This window comes from Diadema antillarum, unplaced genomic scaffold (genome assembly GCF_040938485.1).
Source record: "Diadema antillarum isolate AM-2024a unplaced genomic scaffold, OU_Dant_1.0 scf00000103, whole genome shotgun sequence".
NCBI lineage: Eukaryota > Metazoa > Echinodermata > Echinoidea > Diadematoida > Diadematidae > Diadema > Diadema antillarum.
In genome coordinates, this window is record NW_027270992.1 from 6,715,583 (window position 1) to 6,729,463 (window position 13,881).

At 38.8% G+C, this 13,881-nt stretch overlaps 1 protein-coding gene across 1 annotated transcript in view; it reads right to left on the minus strand.

The window, feature by feature from the left end:
* Positions 1–6,603, minus strand: part of LOC139718967 (NXPE family member 3-like) — a 31,785-nt gene extending 25,182 nt beyond the window's left edge. The window contains exon 1 of the mRNA XM_071630412.1: positions 6,289–6,603. Within this exon, the coding sequence (XP_071486513.1) occupies positions 6,289–6,474 (186 nt within the window). The 5' untranslated portion in view covers positions 6,475–6,603. The remainder of the gene's footprint in view (positions 1–6,288) is intronic.
* Between the last annotated feature and the right edge of the window lie 7,278 nt (positions 6,604–13,881).

Consider the following 13,881-nt stretch of genomic DNA (forward strand, 5'->3'; position numbering starts at 1 on the left):
GTGTAAAAAAATACCCAAAAAGGCTACAGGAAAAAGTTCGACACAAACCCTCCTGTAGTATTTTGGTAATTTAGGGGGAAACAGTGAACTTTTTTGTCACTGAGGAGCTCAATATGTACACTTTGCCGTGTACGATATTCATTCGCGAACGATCATGTGATGTATGTTATCCAATCCGAATCGAGAATTATCGTTTACGAGTCAAAATGGCCGCCCCCTGTGAGCCTGTCGACGCGTCTACGTCGTCTGCTCTGCCGAAACTTTTAAGATGCGTTATTATGCATGTAACATCGATGAAGTTTGAAAATTTCACGGCTATGACAAACCTAAGATAGACGAAACCTATTTTGTGTGCCAAAGAGTGGATCAAATTGAGTGGGGGAGACCGTGAAATCGCAGACCAGAACGAAGTGATTCAGCTGCTCGGGGGACTGACTCAACTGCAACCTACGTAGCCGTAGGATAATTTACAGGTTAGTTTACGTGCGTACAGTCGTAGCAGTCGACACTGCAATGCAGTCTCTCTCATGTCAATGTTATATGCGTAATGTCAGTTAATGACCATGATGACTACATACAAGTACAACGTTAGCTATGTTATGAACGTTGCTTGTGTATGTCATAATGGGCGCTAATGCAGTAGCTTAGCCGTTAGCGTGTCTGTTACATTTTAGATAAGAATTTCACCTTGGCATGGCATAGCGCCGTTATAATGTAGCCTTAACCGTTAGATGTAATTTTACATGTTGTTCTATGTACAGCCCAGGTTAGAATGATGTGGCTGATTGGTGATACTGTTTTGTAAAAATCTTGACACACAGGACTGGATTGAAAAAGGTCTAAACTGCATGTAAATTCATATTTTCATAATCATGGCCATGGAGTATTAATATTAAAAATCCATCCTGTTTCTCTCACCCCGAAATTGGCGAATCCCCCCTCAAAACACACATTTGGCATCTCATTAAATTGACTTATTAATATTTGATATAAATAGGTCTAAAAAACCAACAATGACAATAACATAATTTCAACAATTAAACTCCCTAAAACATATGATTACCATTATGTTGTACCAAACTATAAAGCAGTGGGTGGTGGCGATAGTGAAAGGCCAAGGATTACTAGTATTAATGATGATAAGGCAGTTGTATTCATAATTATGATAATTGATATTGCATGTGATCAGGTGCTGAAAGCTGTAGATGTAATTTAAAATCAGTAATTGCACTGCAAGTACAAGTTGAAGTAGTTGATGATGACAATGATCATGAGGTGTTAATGATTACCTGGCATAGTACTAGGGCCTATTGGTAATTACAAGATTCAAATATTGGCAGTCAATAGTCTACCGTACATTTAATGATATTGAGTGTGATGTTCAACCCCTCCCTCTAGCGTTTAGCCTTTTTTCCCCCTAACAAAATCCAACGGCTAATCATTGCTGTTCATTTCTCCATTGTATTAAATAGGGTTCCATGAAATGTGCTACAAGAGGTTTATAGATAGCAAACGCCTGAATCTCGCTAGGAAACGAAAGCTGAAGGAGGAGCCTGGTCCGTCAGCAGGAGCATCTGTTTCCTCCCCTAAGACGCTCACATCAAGATCAAGATTTTCTTCTGGAAGCTCTTCAGGTTCTGCTGTGTTGCCTGTAAAATGCATCATTTGCAACAGAGTCAACCTGCTCATTTACTTGCCAAGGGAAATAGGATAATATGATTGATATTGAAGCATGAAAACATTGTCATGTTACTATAAGTTGTCCTTGATAAAATGGAGCAATATATATACACCACTGAAACATTCACACACATACACAAAGAACTTCAGTGCAAAGTTCAGAAACAACAGAATGTACTGTATATGCACCAATGCTTTGGTCAATGTGATTGATATTCAAGAATTGACATCTTACCAAAGTTGTGCATGATAAAATGTCTTTGTAATACAGATTGCTTCCTGTATTTTGAATGCCAATGTTTATGCAACATGTTTTGACTCCTTGCCTCAGTAAGTGATTGTTTGCCCTTTAGCAAACATTTCTGCCCACTACATGTATTATGATTTGATTAGGGTTGAATTATTCTAAGAACAAAGATGTTTTCCTAAGTGTGTTTTTTTTTTCATAAAACTGAATGACTACAATTAAAATTTGTTTCTCCCACTCTGGGAAAAAAAATATGTAAATATTATCAATACTGAAACAGAATGTTCATGTAGAAAGGTCAGTACAATGTAGGTGTGAGTACAAAATCAGTTTGCTAAAACTAATACACACCAGCCAAATGAAAATTGTGCATAAGTGGAGTCAGGTTTGCACTGATCCTCTGATATTGGAAGTTAATTGCAATGTTATCATAATTTTTAATGCCAAACCTGTTTTATTCTCTCCGAGATTTTCAGGTACACACTGCCTCCAATACAGAGTCCAACAGTTTTCACTCATGAATGGGTAAACTATAATTTTGCCTTTATTTTATATATTGGCATTTTTCAAAACTTTTACACCCTTTCAAGGATATTTGGACCATGGAATGTTCCAGGAAATTTATTAAAACTAGAAAATTTGACTGATTATCATTTTGAGCTATCTTACATGAAAGGAGGTAGTGTCCCACCATGTTGTAACCTAATAATAGCAATGAAAACTTCAGGAAATTTTATGAAGATTAAATTTCCTAAAGTACTGTATAATATTTCATGAACAACGTGATTGCTATGTGATCTAAGTATATTAAAGCTTCTTAAGAAGAAGAAGAAGAAAAGAAAAACATGTTTACTGATAAACAATATGATCTGTTTAATAGTAATGTCTCATGTGTGTAAATGAGTTTGTATGTGTGCGTGTGAGTGTATATGATATGTCAGCGTTTTTATGCACCTGTGTATGTGTAATGCACTGATCAATACATGTATTATATCATTGTGTGTGTTCATGTTTATGATAATCTTTTTTATGATGCTGATGTGATTAATGGCCAAGGCATGTAGAATAATATTTTAATACACTTGGGTATATTGAATCTTCATAACTATGTGTGTGCGTATGTGTGTGTGCATGTGAGGGTGTGTGTGTGTGTGTGTACAATAAGATTCTCCCACATGCACGCGGACACACACAAACAAACGCACTGAATTTTTTTCATTTTTTTTTGCCTTGAATGATTAGTCATTTGATTAATAACATGTCTTTGAACAGAATATAAGGCATTTGCCTTGACCTCTGACGGTCAGTCAGTGCTCTCTCTCTTCAATGGTCTCGAACCACTTTGCTCTTGTCTTCCTTTGCATAGCCAGCATCAGGAAAAGCTGAAACATGAGATATAATGCAACTATTAAACCAAAACTTCACTTTTTTTCTAGGTATATGGCTAAAAGCAGTGCTTTACAAATGTGTATATGTACACGTACTTCAGCTTAGAAACACTATGGGAACTATACTGCGGCTAGCAGCCCCATACGCATAACTGCGGCCAGCAGCCCCATACGCATAGCGTCATGGGGCTGTGAACTGTAGCATACAGGATCATGACGAAAGTGTTATCGCGGACAAAAATCAACTTAAATCGGGATAAAATCTTCAATTTGAAGACTTATCAATAAATTTGAAGTATTGATAACAGAGTTCGTGCAAGGTTTGCTTCTGCAAATAGTTCCTTTCTGTTCAAATTGATGACTAAATGTGACTCGGTCGAGAGGAAACTGGGAGAACTACACTGAATTGACGGCCAACGCATGCACACACAGACATCTAATATCCAGTCAATGGATTCGAAATTTGTGCGCAGTGATGTGTGCGCCTGCGCTGACCGTCAATTCAGCGTAGTTCTCCCAGTTTCCTCTCGACCGAGTCACATTTAGTCATCAATTTGAACAGAAAGGAACTATTTGCAGAAGCAAACCTTGCACGAACGCTGTTACCAATACTTCAAATTTGTTAATAAGTCTTCAAATTGAAGATTTTTTCCCGATTTTAAGCTGATATTTGTCCGCGATAAAACTTCCGTCATGATCCTGTATGCTACAGTTCACAGCCCCATTACGATATGTGTATTTGGCTGCTGGTCGCAGTTTATAAAATATGGATTTTCGCAAAAACTACAGGATATTTCGAGGAGAACTTTTTACAGTATATTTAGGATGTACAAAACATCACATTTCCGCATTCAGAAAGTAGTGCCAGTGTTGCTGGAACGAAACCCATTTTCTAAGCCTCTTTTTCAGCTTCACCCCATGGCCTAAAAGAAAAAAAATTCAACTCAAGACAGCTTCCACCTCTCCTTGGGTACATTTTCTCCCATGATTATTGGAAATTGAGACCGTCCCTTGAGCTGTCTGGAATTCTTCCACCACTGGTCTCCAATGTTCGATTGACACGCTCTTCTGCAACTGCTCACCCCTACAGAGTTACTGTACCAAAGTCGAACACGTATCTCCATCAGTCTTCTTACATACCAAGGACGACTCGGCTGTGGAACTCACTTCCCACCAATATGTTTCCTCTAGCTCCAAATATGGACAGATTTAAGAATTGTGTTAATTCGTATTTAATTAGTTTGTTGTAAGAAATGATTTTTGTTATTTTGTATATCCATACAGTGTATAAGTTATTTTGATTATGGTTTAAAATTTGGTAATCTAGGGCCACCTCTCATCAAATTATGATGGTAACATCAGGCCCAAAAAATCTAAGTAAAAAAAAAATAATAATAATAAATGTTTCGTTGTTCGCATTTCCGTCGCGAGTTCTTCGTGTACGTAACATGCTGTACTTTAGCAATGATACACACGACATTCGCACAAACGTCGTGGAAACTTCGCGCAAAATGCGCAACATTAGTTTTCGGCTTCATTGTCGGAACACATTCGGAGAAAAACTTTTCCGAATGTTGGATTTTGTCATTCGCGTCCTTCGCAAATCGTTCGCGTGCTCCGTGAAATCCCACCCTAACGCCATACATCTCTATAATGCGCAAGTCCGAAGGTCTGTGTCACACCCGTCATGAATACCTACCCAGATATCAATTGATCGTAATAACTATGGATAAGCCTATTTTTGTGTGTGTGTGTGTGTGTGTGTGTGTGTGTGTGTGTGTATCAGATGTAACATTGATGTAACATTACATTGATGACGTAATTCTGAAATATTGTGTGTAAGAAGAATTTACTCACACAAACACACACACACACACGCACCCATACACACACTCACACTATACCTCATATTACTCTCAAACGCTATTGCACACACATATATCTCACCATGTATATATATTTTTGTAACTGAAACACATATGTTGTAATTAAAGATTATATCATATGGGGGTTTTTTTTTACGAAAACATTTTATGAGCAATTATGAAAGTTTTTTTTGACTTTATATAATACAGAATATTTTGGCTAAAATTGATTTACAAGTTGTATATCATCCATACTTGGTTTATTTCATATGCTATCCTTATGTATACATTGGGCAAGCAGAATTATATGTTATGCAATATTTACCTCTGAATTATGATGAATTTGTCAATTTGTATGTAATTGTAATCTTTGTCTTGTTCACTATGTGGACTACATGCATGTAAAAAAAACAGTGAAAAGAGAATTTCCTTTATGGACAATAAAGCAAATCATTCTATCTATCATTCTATCATTCTAATGATTATGCTATAATTGGTCATGAGACTGTACTGCCTTGTTTGCTCCTTTATAATTTAGTTATGTCATTTTTAGTTACAAACAAACAAACGGTGGAGTGCTTCCTCATTTTTCACAAAGAAAATGTAAAAGGTCAGGGTTCTGCAGCACTCCCAGCATGCTCGGCTCTCAGGGGCATGGATAGACATGTTATTTAGTGTGTTGTATAATATCTATGTAGTGAAACGAAGCCCTTAGGAGACTTCCGGATAACGTTTAAACGTAGGCATCTCAACATATCGGTCATAATTGGATTGACCTATATAGTTTCAGAATTTATAGTGATTAGGATGAGGAATAAGAATGCTTTCAATATTAATCACAAATCATAACGAACGAGAACGCACGATATATTTTCTGCTCAAGGAGGCAGAACAAAACACGAAGGCATGCATAAATTCTACGCGGGTGAAGCTATACGCTGTCTTATCTGCTCTGGGAACGCAATAAAGTCCATGCACAAATCTACACATGGCACTATCGATTTCACATGATGTGAAATTAGACAAAAATGTCTGAAATATATTTTAAGAGCATAACATTTGCCCTAATACTAGTATACTACGGAACGACAAATATCAGTACCGATACCTGTTCAGGCCCGCCTCTTACTAGGACCGGGGAGAGATGTAGCCGAGATTGTATCGGAATGATGTGAGTTCGACGCAAGATATCAGAGCTGAGGTGTTCTCCCACCATCAAAATCAACGCGACTGCAATAACAGAAGACGCGATCCAACATAGCTTCATTTTATTGCCCATGTTTGCGAGATGCATAAGAAAAGAACGCACTATGATAGTCTGGCTGTTTCCAAAGTCATCAGATATATGCCATAATATTCTGCCAAAACCTGAGTATCCCTGGTAATAGCGCAACCAGCATGACCAGAAAAACGCCCAAGACACGGAAATGCTATAGATGTCGAGAGATCGAGAGCATTCATGTTCGACGTGTTTGACTTCCGGTGTCAGAGTAGTGCAATGTCGTAGGCGCGCAGCAAGTCGTTGAAACATTATTGTTCATATTATGTTATCGTGATGGGAACAATATAAAATTTTAGGATACTTGAAATCGAGAAAACAGTAGGCCTGCTTGGCATACATAGTTTCTAATAAGTATACAATTATTTCCTTTCTTCATGTCTTATATACATGTTATGCCTCACGAAAGATAGGTTTTGTTTCCGGCTTCCACTATACGCATAATGCGGATTATGATAAACAATTTAGGTATTTCTTCTCATGTATTAGCGGTTCATTTTGTTACCGTTTGATAGAGAGTCAATTCGAAGTACATACATTTACGATGCGCTGTAGGGCCCCAAACCTGTTGTCCGCAATTCAAATGCTATACTCGATACGGCTTGAGAATAATTATTCAATAATAGCAACAATGTAGGCCTATAATACATTCAATATTGTGCTGCTGTTAACTGTCTTCATAAATCAATCATTATTATAGAGTATGTGTTCCACGACAACGTTGTTGGCAACTACACAGTCGTGTTTTTTATACGTGTAGACTACGCTACGTTGATGTGTGAGTACTTTAACTGTATCACTCGGTTCGTATAAAACACTTCGAGGAGGTCAAGTGGTGCACTTGATGTTACAAGCCGTGAATATACGTGTATTGGTACATAATAGTGAAACCAGGTGAAACTGTATGGAATGACTTTTCGCTTAGTAGGGGCAAGCATGGTATTACCGGACACGCACATTTTTGCGTACTAATGACATTCTGTACGCGCGAGACTTCGTAGAGTAGCCTCACAGAACTTTGTGTGGACCGAAATCGCAAAAAAAAAACCACCACATAAAAATGTGAAAACTCGAAAAAAATCACATTTTACCTCAAATTTATAGTTGAGTGACCCGCACCTCGTATATAGGTAATATTCATGCATGCTTGAATCACATTTCACGACTGAAATTCTATGAAATCCCACTCACATACAGGAAAAATGCTGAAGATTCCAATAGAACCAAAATTTCACTGATTGATATCGGAAATTCGTCCTCAAACGCGAACGATGCGGAATAGTTGTGCGCTAAAGGGGCCCGCAACTCATCACCCGCGCGTGCAGCTCCCATAAACAAAGCACGTAAACTGAAGTAGAGTCTATAACCAGTTGTCGATTTTCTTACAAGGTTTTATTGCGTGAACTGTTCGAAATGTTCCAGACAGACATTTTACCGTAAAATACGAAATTTGAGCCTCATTTGCCGATTTTTTCTTTGTCATCCGCTCGGTGAGAATGTGTACGGTGATTTTGGGGATGAATTGTGCATTCTCGTGCAAGGACTAGGTGCGAAAGACCTCGATTACTCGATTACGAAAATCGCGTCCGGTAATACAATGCGATTTAGCACCGCGCAAAAAAAAAAAAAAAAAAAAAATTATTTTAAGAGGGGGAACGTTTGAAGCATAGTTTCTAAAAACTGGAACGAAGAATTGACATAAGTTGGCTGAATTCGTAATTTTCAGGAGTCTGTGAATAAGTGGTGTTATTTTTAGCCGAAATTTCATCCTCTGAGTACAGAATTCAAAGCCACGAAAAAAAACGTCCGGTAATAGGATGTACCACCCTACAATGTATTTGTGACGTCTTCGGTTGACGTGACGGACTGTGGAGTACGTTCGACAGTTTTAAACAGAACCCTCTATCATGTTTAATAATACAACAATTACGATTGATTTGTTTAACTTTATTTTTGGATATTTCAACCATTTCAAAACCGATTTTCATTAAATAAATTTTGAATTACTCTTAGAATTGGATGCTCTTTAACATTTCATGATATGGTTTCAAAGCATTTCGCAAAAAGGTTAAAATCTGAATCCTCATCTCAGCCAATACCAAACCATTGTCATGTTTCAGACCTTTACGTACATTTCTATTTTTGGCCATCAAAAATTTCAAATGTAAAGATGCTAGTGGCCACGGTCCACCAGAGGAAAAAAAGTTTCGATGTGAGCCCTGTTATAGCAAGAAGTGCTGTGAGTGTGACAGGGCAGGTGAATTCATGTCGTTTCTAAAAATCTGCATTTGAAACACTTCACAAACAAATATGAAAACGAGATGGCATCCTGTCCATTTCAGAAGTCTTAGGGTGGGATTTCACTGAGCACGCGAACGATTTGCGAAGGACGCGAATGACAAAATCCAACATTCGGAAAAGTTTTTCTCCGAATGTTTTCCGACAATGAAGCCGAAAACTATTCTTGCGCAATTTGTGCGAAGTTTCCACGACGTATGTGCGAATGTCGTGTGTATCATTGCTAAAGTACAGCATGTTACGAACACGAAGAACACGCGACGGAAATGCGAACAACGAAACATTTTCAGTAATCATGGGAGATAATTTACCCAAGGAGAGGTGGAAGCTGTCTTGAGTTGAATTCTTTTTCTTTCCTCTCTTTCTCCTTTCTTTTTCTCTCATTTCTCTATTGTGTGCTTGCCTACATTTTTTTTTCCTAGGACGTATCTCCACTAGTAAAGCATTTGATTTTTTTTTTGCAGTTCCTCCAACACATAATCTCTATAGTTCAAATGAAATTTTACATAGGACTACTTTAGAATAATTTGAAGTGTATTCTGCGATTTTTTCTGTATATCAAACATTTATTTCTCTTTGCTAGTCTTTAATTTCTTTTGTAATTACTATACAGTTGTTAATAATTGCTTGATGTTTAGATGTATGCTACGAGGTCATACATCCCCCAAACGTGCGCTAAACGTTCGCGAGAATGTCTTCAAGGTACGCGAACAGTTTGCGATTACGTCGTAAAATGATCGGAAAAACTTCGCAGATTTCGCGAAAGGGTGGGATTTCACGGAGCACGCGAACGATTTGCGAATGACGCGAATGGCAAAATCCAGCATTCGCATTTTAGTCTGCAAAAGATCGCCAAACAAACGTGAGGGTTCGGAAGCGTCGTCAATTGTTCGCGAATGTCGTTTTTACTTCGGCGAGAATTTCAAAAAAGTTTGAAATTTCTTGCGAACCTTTTCCGCACACTTAGTCGGGATTTGCTCGTGAATTGTTCTCGAAAGTGTCTTTAAAGCTTCGTCATATGCGCAAGACCTTCGCAAGACACGCGCGATGTTCGCAAAATGTTGGTGAAACCCCAAACAGACTCCGAAACTTCGGAGAATGTCTCGCGTATGTTACGCGAAATCTGCGAAGTTTTTCCGATCATTTTACGACGTAATCGCAAACTGTTCGCGTACCTTTTGAGACATTCTCGCGAACGTTTACCGCACGTTTGGGGGATGTATGACCTATACGTTTTCTACTTATAAAAGTCTTACCATACATCTAAACATCAAACAATTATTAACAACTATAGTAACAAAAGAAATTAAAATCTAGCAAACAGAAAGAAATGTTTGATATGATATACAAAAAAAAAATCGCAGAATACACCTAAAATTATTCTCAAGTAGGTAAAATTTCGTTTGAACTATAGAGATTATGTGTTGGAGGAACTGCAAAAAAAAAAAAAAATTAAATGCTTTACTAGCGGAGATAGGTCCTAGGGAAAAAAATATATGTAGGCACACCATAGACAAATGAGAGGAAAAGAAAGGAGAAATAGAGTAAAGAAAAAAATTCAACTCAAGACAGCTTCCACCTCTCCTTGGGTACATTTTCTCCCATGATTAATGAAAATTTTTCGTTGTTCGCATTTCCGTCGCGTGTTCTTCGTGTACGTAACATGCTGTACTTTAGCAATGATACACACGACATTCGCACATACGTCGTGGAAACTTCGCACAAATTGCGCAAGAATAGTTTTCGGCTTCATTGTCGGAAAACATTCGGAGAAAAACTTTTCCGAATGTTGGATTTTGTCATTCGCGTCCTTCGCAAATCGTTCGCGTGCTCCGTGAAATCCCACCCTACACGGGTGGGATTTCACGGAGCACGCGAACGATTTGCGAAGGACGCGAATGACAAAATCCAACATTCGGAAAAGTTTTTCTCCGAATGTTTTCCGACAATGAAGCCGAAAACTATTCTTGCGCAATTTGTGCGAAGTTTCCACGACGTATGTGCGAATGTCGTGTGTATCATTGCTAAAGTACAGCATGTTACGTACACGAAGAACACGCGACGGAAATGCGAACAACGAAAATTTTTCAATAATCATGGGAGAAAATGTACCCAAGGAGAGGTGGAAGCTGTCTTGAGTTGAATTTTTTTCTTTCCTCTATTTCTCCTTTATTTTTCTTTCATTTTTCTATTGTGTGCTTGCCTATATTTTTTTCCTAGGACGTATCTCCACAAGTAAAGCATACGATATTTTTTTTTGCAGTTCCTCCAACACATAATCTCTATACTTCAAATGAAATTTTACATACTTTAGATTAATTCTAACTGTATTCTGCGATTTTTTTTTTGTAAAACAAACATTTCTTTCTCTTTACTAGTCTTTAATTTCTTTTGTTACTATAGTTGTTAATAATTGTTTGATGTTTAGGTGTATGCTACGACTTTTATTTGTAGAAAAGTATAGGTCATACATCCCCCAAACGTGCGCTAAACGTTCGCGAGAATGTCTCAAAAGGTACGCCAACAGTTTGCGATTACGTCGTAAAATGATCGGAAAAACTTCGCAAATTTCGCGTAACATACGCGAGACATTCTCCAAAGTTTCGGAGTCTGTTTGGGGTTTCACGAACATTTTGCGAACATCGCGCGTGTCCTGCGAAGGTCTTGCGCATATGACGAGGCTTTAAAGACACTTTCGAGAACACTTCACGAGCAAATCACGACCAAGTGTGCGGAAAAGGTTCGCAAAAAATTTCAAACTTTTTTGAAATTCTCGCCGAAGTAAAAACGACATTCGCGAACAATTGACGACGCTTCCGAACCCTCACGTTCGTTTGGCGATCTTTTGCAGACCAAAATGCGAATGCTGGATTTTGCCATTCGCGTCCTTCGCAAAACGTTCGCGTGCTCCGTGAAATCCCACCCTAAGATACGCGAGACATTCTCCAAAGTTTCGGAGTCTGTTTGGGGTTTCACGAACATTTTGCGAACATCGCGCGAGTCTTGCGAAGGTCTTGCGCATATGACGAGGCTTTGAAGACACTTTCAAGAACAATTCACGAGCAAATCACGACCAAGTGTGCGGAAAAGGTTCGCAAAAAATTTCAAACTTTTTTGAAATTCTCGCCGAAGTAAAAACGACATTCGCGAACAATTGACGACGCTTCCGAACCCTCACGTTCGTTTGGCGATCTTTTGCAGACTAAAATACGAATGCTGGATTTTGCCATCCACGTCCTTCGCAAATCGTTTGCGTGCTCTGTGAAATCCCACCCAAATAGCCTCTAAGCCCAGACGGGTGGTCACTAGTCTGGCTTCCAGACCCTTTGCCAACTGGACTCCGCGGGGACGAAGTCGCCGCCTTTGCCGAAGGCACGGGGACAAACACCTTAAACTATACCAGTTTTCGACGTTGAGGGCGTTGATATCCTGAATAGCGAAATAGTACGAGCAGAGGGGCTGGAAGCCAGACTAGATGGTCACTGGAGACGATGATCCCGGATGTCACACACTGCCATGGACATGGAAGAGCAATAAGCCGGTTCGGAGTTCCACTTTGCGAATGAGCTAGTCTGGCTTCCAGACCCTCTGCTCGTACTATCTCGCTATTTAGGATATTGACGCCCTCAACGTCGAAAACTGGTATTTAAGGTGGTTTTGTCCGCCTTCGGCAAAGGCCGCGGAGTCCAGTTGGCGAAGGGTCTGGAAACCAGACTACGAATGAGCAGAAAAAAGGGTCATTCGTACCAGACAGGCATGTTGGTTTAAAAATTAACTGCATTTTTATGGGATAAGCATCTGTGATGTAATGATTATTCATGTAATCCAAATAAATTCTGCTTGCCAGAGTAGTCTCAGTGTTACATCAAGAGCCCTGCCATAAGCCTGTCGTGGTGCAAAACGGCAAAATGAAAAGATTGAAGGCTTTAGAAAAGTTCACGGTATAATCCATGCAAGAAATAGATCATAAGGTATCATACTAAAGTTTAGTATAAATCGGGGCTAGAGGAGGATATTTTTCTTTTCACTTTAACGTATGTATGTAAGGCTCGATTGCTTCTTGAGATTTTTTTTTCCCGCAGAGTCACAAGCATGTGTGAGAGAGGGGCTTTGCTTTTGAACTCTAACCAGGCCGGACTTTTTGGGCTGTTCTGTGGCCGGGGGAGCCCCCCCCCCCCCCTCCCCCCCCCCCCCCCCCGATCTCGGCCGTCAATAGCGCAATCGCCATGAAAATTGGCGCACACATTACCTGTGGCGTTATCTACCAAACTATAACATAAGACATTTAATTTTTCTATTATATTAATCAATTAGGCCAATATTTGCATAAAATCATACATCTTGCTCTAAATCAGAAAATGGAGCTCCTAGAATCCTTTTTTTAAAATAACATTCTTAGTTGTATTCCTAACAGTGTACTTTAAAAAATCTGGTTTCAAAATTAATTTCTTATGTATTGTATTGTTTAATGAATTTCTTATGTATATCTCTGTTTTTCGACCTTTTGTTTTATCTCTTTTTTGCAAATTTATGACAGAACCTATTCTAAGCATAAATAATGCTAAAATTGATTGATTTCAGTCAATGAAAGTGAAAATAATCATACCTTTTTTAATAAGGTGAGAAAAATCCATTTGCCTAGACTTTGTATACAAAACCACGTTTTTGAGCTATTTTCGGTATGACAGGAATGTATAAAAGGTCGTACAGCGGCGTAACGGTATGCCCCATTTTCGCGAAAATGATGTCATAAGATGTGCGAGACTTGAAAGTAAAAAAGTCAGTGAGCAGACTGAGCGTTCAAAAAAATTTTGCGCCGCGGAATGGTCGTAGAAAATGTCTAGGGGAGTTGATTTAACCCTCCCTCCCCCACCCCCGTCCTTTTATGGTTAAAGCAATGCATCAATGAGATGGCTCCAATTATCACAAGGAATGTTAAATGACTTGCTTCTCAGTGATTCTGATAAGTGAACGCTCATATCACAGCTATCATCAAGGGAACTGGACGTGATCCAAACTCTTTCTTATCAGACTAACTTATATTTGGACGGGATTTCCCCTATAATATCCCCCACGCGATATGTATACACAAATCTTTACGGTGTTATATCTTTCCAACTAACA